The sequence below is a fragment of the Haliotis rubra genome, unplaced genomic scaffold, assembly GCF_003918875.1.
Source record: "Haliotis rubra isolate DU_JTF1 unplaced genomic scaffold, ASM391887v1 Scf638, whole genome shotgun sequence".
Classification (NCBI taxonomy): Eukaryota; Metazoa; Mollusca; class Gastropoda; order Lepetellida; family Haliotidae; genus Haliotis; species Haliotis rubra.
The window spans coordinates 34-10833 of record NW_025767344.1 but is presented as its reverse complement, the minus strand read 5'-3'; the positions used below and the strand labels follow the sequence as shown (position 1 = coordinate 10833).

General features: G+C 37.9%; 1 protein-coding gene across 1 annotated transcript; it reads left to right on the top strand.

The window, feature by feature from the left end:
- Positions 1-706: 706 nt before the first annotated feature.
- Positions 707-6811, top strand: LOC124256763 (KH domain-containing, RNA-binding, signal transduction-associated protein 3-like; the record flags this gene model as incomplete). Its single annotated transcript, XM_046690725.1, has 3 exons — positions 707-918; positions 5492-5613; positions 6673-6811. Coding segments are annotated over exons 1-3 (388 nt in total), but the record flags the coding sequence as incomplete, so codon positions are not given.
- Positions 6812-10800: the final 3989 nt, after the last annotated feature.

Below are 10800 nucleotides of genomic sequence, written 5' to 3'. Positions count from 1 at the left end.
GGGCATACGTCTTTAATGAAATGGCCATTTTCATCATAACACTCTTAACATCCAGACATGTTATTTATCTATATTCTGTTATTGAAAAGAGGCTGTGGTTCACAAAATAAGATCATTGCCGTTCATGCATGCCAAGTACGGGATACAATGTATGTCTTAGGCGTCGCAGATTCTTACAAACGTGCATAGTCAGAAACCTCCAGATTCAAGTATAGGTTCCCAGAACAGGTATACAGCTGTCCCATGCAATACTGCAGTATATGTTCTCCAAAATAAAGTTATTTTGTACTGTAAGGGAAATGATATTTACACTGGCTGGTTAAAGGGATGCATAATGTACATTTCAGAATGAAAAACAACTGTCAGGTAAAATGAAAGCATATTTGAGATAAGCTGGTGCGAAACGATATTATCCAACACCGAATCGATACATTCTCAATTTGTAAGCCGAGGCGCAGCGGAGTTATCGTTCTTGAAATTCGATTTTCCAGGCAGGTGGCCCCTTAGTTGTATTGTATTCATACGCAAAATTGCAAATAACATTTTCTCCACAGAATAAAAAAGGATTACTTATATGATCGCTGCATAAATATGCTTATTTGCTGAATCATTTAGTTGTAAACGGAAAGTTTGCAATTTTTTTTGCATGTTGCAGCGAGTGAATGCGTAAGTGCGACCTATTTGGTCACGAACTATATCGGAAGTACCGCGGGATAAGAGCTCAGTCGCTGTCAGGAAAGAAGCCGGTTTGTTCAAGTAAGGACAGAAAAGTAGCGTTAATTTTACAGAAAATGTCGAACAACGATTCTAAGATGAGGATTGGGGATGGGCAGGACAACACTACTTATCTTGAAGAACTTCGGCTTGAGTCCCGCCAAACAAATCCAAATTCACATGCAGGGCGCTTGCTTCAATCAGGTAAGATAACCAGTAAAATTTGGCTGAGGTGCGCCGACATGTGCTCGGCCATGTTGTCCCTTCCCCATTGTTCAGAAAAAGTGAAATCTTTGATATCCAGGCGCTGTTTCAATTGCATTTAACCAGTACTCCCAGCCCAAGGCCAATATTTACAAGAAAATATCTTGTTTCTTTTCCAGTGTTGGAATATATTATGAAAATACATTGTGTAAGAAAGGCATACGCCGATTAGGCTGCAGAATAAAGAGGCACCTCAACAAAACGTCTACGATTTCATGAGGGTCAAGAGAAAACGGCCTGTTTTGTTTCAAAATAAAGATAAAAACGTGCGTTTGTGTAGTAGCAATTAGGCGTCATATTTTTGTTGCACTTTTGTTAAATGTGTAATAGGCAGTGTATTTATAAAAACAAGGATATGTGCTCTATTTATTTGGACACAACATTGCAAAGTGCACTGTTTTTCTTTGTCATGGCAAATAAATTGTAAATAGCAGTTTCTTTTATGAAAATACATGGTAATCAGTTGCTAGTTAATCAATCCTTTCAAAACTTACATTTAGGAAAAATATTTTGAAACAGCAAATACAAAGTAAAAAGTGGGGGCACCTGTAAATTTATGTATTTTAGGGGTCGAACACGTTTTGCAAAGTGTCTATTAATGAACAGGCAACATGTAACTAGATAACAAATATATCACTTTTCTTTAGAAACAAAGTATCAAAGTGAATTCTAAACATTTGAAAATCTTGGGCCATAGACACTATACAGATTGCAAAATGTTTTAAATGACTAAAATCAACTGGACAAAAGTAAAGGAAAAAGAAAACCATTTCTCCACTTTTGATCTTACACATTTGTGGTCAGTATCAACTACAAACAGTACACTGCTACAGCAGCTCCCTGGGTAAAATCAATGTACTTGAGGTGCAACATATCGGTGTTCACCATCAAGTTTACCACAGACATAATTTATGTCATCAGTTAAGTCGGTGGTATACAAGTCAGTAGCTACATACATGCTAACATTTGTATACCGCCGATATCCAGCTAAGCTGCTCAAAGGCGCTTTGTTTTTTCCCTCGATGACTGGATGTCAATCTCAACGTCATGCGTGTTATCAATCTCAACTGCCTGGGGATCATACAACTCTTGCAGCCACTAGGTGCACCGAGTTAGTGTGGCTTTCCCATCCTTATGAGGTACCTATTCGCAGCTGGGTGGACTGGGACACATAGTCACAGTACTTTGTCCAAGTTTACTGCACGTTGCGGTACCTGCAACTAGGTGTTTGCACATATTCATGTGGCCACCATCTGGTCATATACCAACAGATTCGTGGGTTCTTTCAAGTGCACAGGGTTGTGTACTGTACACTAGGGCTTGTGACAACACTGAAGGAGTCTGCACACAAAGTTGACTCCAAGGTTTTTACAGCTAGTCGTTTTATTGATACTGGGATCTCTGAGGTCTGATATCTTGCCAGATATTGCTTTGAGGGTCAGATGAACATGCTACCTTTATCATGTAGTGAAATGGTACTTACTCAAAATCTAAAACCTAGGATATCAGAAGCCACAAAGACTTTGATACAAAGCACATCCATACATAGGTATCTAAAATGTATCCATACATAATAAAAAATTTAATAACTGAACATAGTTTGCTAGTGTACACTGGCCACATTTTTTTAATTTACCAGGAAGCCTTTTTACACAATACAGAGAAAAGCAAAAAAGTATTGTACATTTATGCATCAGGATCTCATAAACTTAGCCACAGTCTTGGAACTATAGTGTTAAGATAAATTTTTCAGCCTATAAGAGAAAGTTCAGATCAAGGATCTTATGCTGCAGGAAGTTTTTATTGTCCCCTGCGGAACGGGGGACTATATATTTAGCGGCCTCCGTCCGTACGTCCCGATTCTTGTTAACGCGATATCTCATGAACCGTGGTACCCAATGTCTTCAACTTTGGTGGCAGCCTACATTGGGGGGTTACACAGACACTATTTGATTTGGGTGACCTTGACCTTATTTTCAAGGTCACCACGACAAAAATGGAGGCACTTGCGCTAATCAACAATGATTGAGTAATGTTCTTCTACAGTGAGCGTGTAATGCCTACCAGCTTAATGGCATCTCCATGAACATGTGTTTGGCAATGTTTGGTCTTTACCAAACACCAACACATGTTTTTTATGAATGAGTAAGTGCATATGATATATGTACATGCGTTGAATAACATCGACAGCAAGGAGGAAAAGAAAAATGTCTCCCAAAATCCCCTTTCTTGTCCATAGTAGGAGGGGCAAGCCCCGTTAAACCCCACTAAAATATTTTGAGCACCTGTAGAATGCCCCACCATGATTTGTATAGATGAAGTTAATTTTGCAAATTGACAGGTGCCAGATGTCATGGACACTACAATTGTCAATGTTTCTTTGTACTTTGCCACTCTCGCACCCCTTCATTAGACAACAGGGAACTGTTTTCTTTTCAGTGGCAGTGTTCACGAATGGTGTTTAAAAGTAACAGGACATTGGGTCCTGTAAGTTTCAGATGTCTGTCTGACCCATTGAAAATTCACAGGACCCACAGAATAAAATTAAACTCGCATTTCAGATTTAACATTTCTTATAATTGGCATTGAAATTATTAACAAACATAAGATTTATTAACAGCAAACAAGTGCCACATGTCACATATAACGACTTCAGTCAAAGTCATTGTGAAATATACAGTCGCACCGGGGCCGGCGGGTTGTACAGTTCTATCAGACCGTTGGCAAATCTGCTGGATTTGTCCAAGGGTCAGACGCTATTCGTGAACACTGCAGTGGTAGTAGTTTTACTAAAGGAGGGAGGGGATACAGCAATCAGCATGTTCACCTGTCCACTCCTTTTGACTGCACCTTCAGCAGTTATTGCTTTCTTCTGTGCTGCAGCTGCTGCCACCACTTCAGTACCTAGTGGTTGTAGCCAATTGAAAAATTGATTTCTTTGTTAGTCTCCATCATTTTCTTTTCATGCTGTGTGTTAACAGTAACACTTGCTCCTTCCAGCATGTTGCCATGTCAGGTCATTTCTATGATCATGTGAAGGTTTATCTCAAGGATCTGTTTTGAAAAAGTAATTTGAGACATGTCAAAATATATTTTTACTTCTGAGTATATTCTAATTTTCATTTTGAAGTAAAGTTTCAAAAGGTCTAATACATTGAGATGTACTTTGAACCTCCATTACCTATCTCTAGTAAATTGACCAACTAAACTATTCAGACCTTTCCTAAATGCAGCTTGAAAGATTTGTCCGTGGAGCAGCTTTTCAAAGGGTAGTTTTTCATAGCACCAAAATCAGGGTTGGAAATACACCATATATTAGTGTGCCATGGCACAGTAAATATCGAAATGATACGGATAAAAGATGTTCTATATGCCCTTTTGACACACCTAATTTTCTAGAGACACAGCTCACATTTAGTCATTTAATCCCCCAAACCATTATTTTTTTCCAAACTGAATAATACCATACATATTTGAGTGCTCATAAACCCATTTCTTTATTTAACAATAAATTTCAAATGATCATCATTGTTATTTATTCTAAAAACATGTGGGCATTCTTGATTTTTGAAAGGCACATCTAAAATATTTGTCTGGTGCCCAAAAGGCACACTTAGAAAAAAAAGTATTTCTATCCCTGAAAATCTACTTAGAATCTAGTCTTTATAGTGTAATTTTAACTTGATCAACATTTTTAGGCTTCAGCAAACAATTTTGAACTAAATGATGTGCAAGTTGAATCTTTTAGAACAGAGTTGGTTAATTTCCAGGTTTTAATAGTGTCTGCCACTTTATACAGACGGAACTTAAAGAATTTGTCAACTTATGCCAATATTTTGCCTTGCCAAAAATGCTTACAACCATAGCTAGATCTTGTTCAAAACAGAATTTGTTTTGTCTCATACTTCTGACAAGTAGTTTTTGTCAGGACACATTTGGATGCCAGCAGACCCAGTTCACTTTATTTTGCCTGATTTTAGTTGATCAAATTGTGAATGAAGTACCTTACTTTGTTACACTACAACTTACAAGGTGGCAGTGTTATATTGAATGAGTGCTATCTGTGTCAGTGGTCCATATTTAGCTAGCTTCAAAAGCATGACTCACAAACTGGTGTATTATGACACTTTGTATGTGTATAAAGCACTTACTGCACTGGCATCTATATTTCCAACGAGTTGGTATTTGTTAAAGTACAGGGTGCTTGCAGGTTGTTTGGTCTGGGTCAGGTTTCTATAAGTGTATCGTTTTCCAGCTAACATACCTTATGTTATCACTACTGAAACTATAATGCTATTTGTAATTCTTTTCCAATTGGTTAACTCAGGACTGCCAGTCAGTTGTTACCATGGCCCAATTGCAGGGTAACAGTAATTTGATTTCTGGAAATGTTTTATTTCTCTTTAGTTCAGTCTCCTGGAATTAGTGCAACACCAGAATTTTGCAATGATTGTGAACATGCATGATGTGGTTGATGTGGTTTATCTCATATTATGATGTCTTGTGTTTACAGAAATAAGCAGAATAGAGAAAGGAGAGGCCAAAGAGCGAGTTGTCTCATGGATTGACGTGCATCCAAACAACCCCCAGCCTATGTCTGTCAGAGTGCGCATTCCAGTGAAAGAACACCCCAGAGTGAGTAGTAGTGTCATTGTCATTCATTCTGTCCCAAATAGTCCTTATACCAGTATTGTCCGCTCTGGCTTAAATTTTCAAAGGCTCACTTTCACCCCTTCACCATAAAATCCAGGGGTCGATTTTATAGGAGTACAGTATAACAAACAATACAATGTGTGTGGAAAGTCAGAAACAGACAAAGTGAGAGATAGGTTTACTTCGGGACATATTTGTCTCTCATCATAACCTTTGGAAAGAAATTGGACTTGGACAACTTGATCATTTATATTCATCATTATTTTGACTATCTGATGTTTTTTGTCCTTGACATTAGAGTGTTCAACACACACAAACATCACACAAACTTGTGAAAGACAACAACACCCTAAAAACCAAGTCATTATCTGAGTATTTACAATATCTGCAAGACTTAACACACCTCATTGGGTGGAACTAAACATTGTTACCCATAACTGTAGTACAAGCTGACTTGTTTGATCTCATTTGTCACATAAGAGGTTCTGTATTTGCATTGCTATTTTCAGTATGACACATGGCTATTATGATTTCAACCAATCATTTTAAACACAATTTCTGATTATATCCTACTTCTGAATATACGGTACCGGATTGGCTGAAGCAAATGGATGGAATGTGCCAAATGTCAATATATGCAAAATAAAAGTAGATTGTAGTCAAGGAACTGTTTTTGGAATCGATAAAAAGGGATAGAAAAACGAAAGAGGTTTTGCTCAGCAAACGGATGTGTTTAATCCACATTGCTGTCCTGTTTCGGAGATAATGCATTCAGTTATTCTTCAAATAATTATTAAGTTCCATATGAGTTATATACTGGTTCACTCACTACATCCACAACACCCACCTGTCTTGAGCTGGTGAGTTTCAAGTAATACACTCTGAAGCCAACATTGTTGTGCTGATTTATCCACCCAAAAAACCCAGACTGTGACCAAATGATTTTATAAAAACAAAAGTACTCATGTGAAACATGTTAGGTGTTTGTTTTGATTGTATTGATGTTGAAGAATGTATTGATGTTGTGATCTTTTCTTTCAGTTCAACTTTGTTGGCAAATTGTTGGGACCCAAAGGAAGCTCCCTGAAGAGACTCCAAGAGGAAACAGGTACCAAGATGTCCATCCTAGGAAAGGGATCCATGAGAGACAAAGCCAAGGTAACTTGTCATTGCATTACAAGTGGGGGTTTATTTCTGTGTATGGATTTCCTTTAACTTTGTTTTGTAATTTTGTTTGAGAGTAAATGGAATTTAACCCATTCAATACTGCAGACTGGATTTCTGGCCAAAGTGTAGGCACATCAAATGGTATATGAATTCAGGAACCTACCTGACATGATTCATTTATTCAATCTATCACTTTTCACAGTATAAGACCCGTGAAGATCCGGATTAGAATACTGATCTTCAGTAACCCATGCATGTAAGAGGTGACTAACGGGATCGGGTTGGTCAGGCTCGCTGGACTTGTGGACACCATTGGTTCCTAATTAATTAGATCGATGCTCATGCTGTTGATCACTGGATTGTCTGGTCCAGACTTGATTATTTACAGACTGCCACCATATAGTTGGAACATTGCGAAAGTGCAGCGTGAAACTAAACTCACTCAGTTTAAACGCATGTTTGATTTCTGTTCAGCATAATTTATCAACAGGTTTAAAATTATAAACTATCTTCTGCAATGTTTTTGAAAAAACAATTCAATCCAATTTACGAGCACATGCTTGGCAGTGGTTCAACCTCTAAATTGTCAAATAGTGAAATAACGATGTTTTGTGGAAATCATTTCCCTGCAATTATGTAATGTAAATCAAGTGGCATTTCAGAGCTTTTCGTTGTCTCGATCTCAACACATGGATACAATGTTTAATGTGTAATATATGCAGGAGCATTTTTGACACAGGTCACAACCTAGCACCACCATACAGCTGGAATATTGCTGGAGTGCGGGCGAAAGCTAAACTGAAACCTCACAACCTAGCATGATATGTCCACAAAGTTCAATATTTTAAGTAAAAAGTTATTTCTTGTTAAAATGTTCAAAATTACATGGTTTTACAAAAACATTCATCTAAATCTAAAAGTTATTGCACATGAGGCTGGTGTCCATTGCTGTAATATGATCGGCTTTAGATCACATGCTTGAACTTGACCATAAAACCTCCAGTTTTATATTAAAATGGACTCCGCCTGTGCACATTTGTCTTTTCCGAGCAGAACTTTTAAAACCGCTTCATTTCTTCACCAAACTTGCATCTGGTGGTGTACTGCGCCTTTTGGTAGTTTGGAATTCTGAATTAAATATTTTTACGCTTCCATGGCAACAAGTTCACTTTAGACTGAAATTGGTGGTTGTGCTCTTCCCGAGCAGAACTCTAAAACCATTCACTATTTCTTCACCAAATTTGGCACATAGATGGGTCTGGTGGTGTACTGGTGCCTTTTGGTAGTTTTGGAATTCTTAATAAAATATTTTTGGCATTTCCATGGCAACAAGTTTGATTTAGACTGAAATTGGTGATAGTGCTCCTTTCTGGAGCAGAACTTTAAAAACCTTTCAATACTCTCCTTCCACTTTTCTATATACACACCTTAACATTTGACATCATCATTACTCGTAGACATAATCATGAAGAGTATTTTGCCATTGCAGGGGATATTGATTACTTTGTCTTGTTTTGTATCTTAACATGGATTTGCTCATGTAGACTTGATTTTGTTATCAGTGATAAGGGGGACTAGAGAGAAAAGGTTCGTATGACTGTGCCTCAGTGTGCGGATATTTCCGTCGTACATTCCGCAGACTCCAGTGTTCTTCTGGTTGTCGGGTGTGTCCACACTTCCAGCATTCAGTCACAGAGCAAGACAATGTCATAGTGCTGCTTGGGTTTTTATCAGTCCTTGTAGTCTCCTATATTTGTCACACTCCATCTGCTAACTTGTTAACGCGTAACGCGTTTTGCGGGGGGTATTAAAATGTCCATGCACATTTGTCTTTTCCGGAGCGGAACTCTAAAACCGTTCAATATTTCTTCACCAAACTTGGCACATACATGGATCTGGTGGTGTACTGGTGACTTTTGGTAGTTTGGGATTTCTGAATGAAAGTTTCTTTGGTGTTTCCATGGTAACAAGTTTCACTTAGACTGAATTGGGAGCAGTGGTCTTACGGAGCAGAACTCTAAAACTGTTCACTATTTCTTCATCAAACTTGGCACATAGATTGGTCTGGTGGTGTACTGGTGCCTTTGGTAGTTTTGGATTTCAGAAAATATCTTTGCATTTCCATGCCAACAAGGGTTTGACTTGGACTGAAACTGGTGGTAGTGCTCCTTTCTTGAGCAGAACTTTAATAACCTTACAATACTCTCCTTCCGCTTTTCTATATACACACCAAAATATTTGATATAATCATAACTTGTAGACATATTCATGAAAAGTATTTTGCCATTGCGGGGGATGTTGATGACTTTGTGTTCTTGTTCCAATAAAATCTGTTGCATCTGCAAATTTACTCCTAGTATTGATTTTCAGAGCTTTAGTGCGTATCAAAGAAGTCTTGGTGTTGTCTCTTCTTAATATGCTTAAAGGGATTGGGGGTAGCCCAATGGTTTAAGCTGCTGGGCTCGTCACCGGGAAGACCCAGGTTCGAATCCCACATGGGTACAATGTGTAGAAGCCCATTTCTGGTGTCCCCGGCCATTGATGTTGCTGGAATATTGCTAAAAGCTAAAGCGTAAAACCAAACTCAGTCAGTCAGTAATATTCTTAAAGCTGCTGTTATCTGTAAATAAGTGACCATTCATATATTTAAAAAATCATATTTTTCCGATTGTGTAAGCCTAAGAAATATATAAGAAATAGTTATATTGGATAGCTTACAATTGTCAAACAATTACCACAGTTTTCAATTCTTTGCTTAATCTGGGTGTTATGAATATGTGAGCTTACAATTTTATTATCCCACCGGCATGTAATGCGATGGGATATAGTCGTCGTGTCGTCAGTCCGTCCGTCCGTAATCATTTTGTTTCCGGAGCATAACTCAAAAAACGTTTACAGATTATTGTCATTTTTATTCTTCTCGATTTCCATGGAAACGTTTTGGACTTAGTCTTAAAGAAGGGTGGGCTTCGTTTCTGGAGTATAACTCTAGAACCGTTCAAGATTTTTCAACAAAACTTGGTAGATATATTAAACAGAACCTTAAGTGGTGCCTTTTGCTATTTGCAGATTTTTGGCATTTTAATTTTTCCTGGTTTCCATGGAAACGATTTAGATTTAGTCTCAAAAGGGAGGGGTGGGTTTTGTTTCAAAAACTTCTTAATATCTTTCAGTAAAACTTGGCAGCAATGTGAGGCAGATCTTGAAGTGGTGCCTTTTGCTATTTGCAGATTTTTATCATTTATGTTTTCATCATTTCCATGGAAACGATTTGCACTTAGTGTAAAATCAAAGCTGGACTTTTAAGTAACTGTCAGATGATTTGTTCTTTCAAAGATGTGGGGTCGGGGATATGTCATCTTCTGATGACTCTTGTTTAAAAATGAACTTTATCCTTGATAAATGAGGTGATTGTGGGTAGCCTAGTGGTTAAAGCGTCTAATTGTCACGCTTCAAAGACCTGGGTTCGATTCCTCACATGGGCAAAATGTGTGAAGCCCATTTCTGGTGTCTCCCTCATTGATATGGCTGGAATATTGCTAAAGCCAGCGTGAAACCAAACTCACTCACTTCATAAATGAAGGCTTCATCTATCATCTCAGACTCTGGGAACTCAGTTCCAGAGCAGCTAATCGATATTTAGTGAACGATTATTAATGTCTATGATCTGTGTCAGATAGCCAGCGCAGTTAGTGATTAATATCGCTTCTATTTATGGTGTATCCATTTCTTATTGTGTAAAGTAATTTCATGTGTGTTCGTGGAGGATGAACTGCGAAGGAAGGGAAGGAAGTACCACCCTCAGTGATGAGCTGCATGTGTTTGTAGAGGTGTTCTCTGAAATGACGACAACTATGGTAGACTGACACATGCAATAGGAGAACTTAAGAAATTCTACAGCCAGTAAGTAAATTTATTTCAGAATCCCACAGAACATTTTCAGTTTGGCTTGTAATCAGTTATGCAAGTAAGTAGAGTTTCATAAATAAAACTTTGAAAATA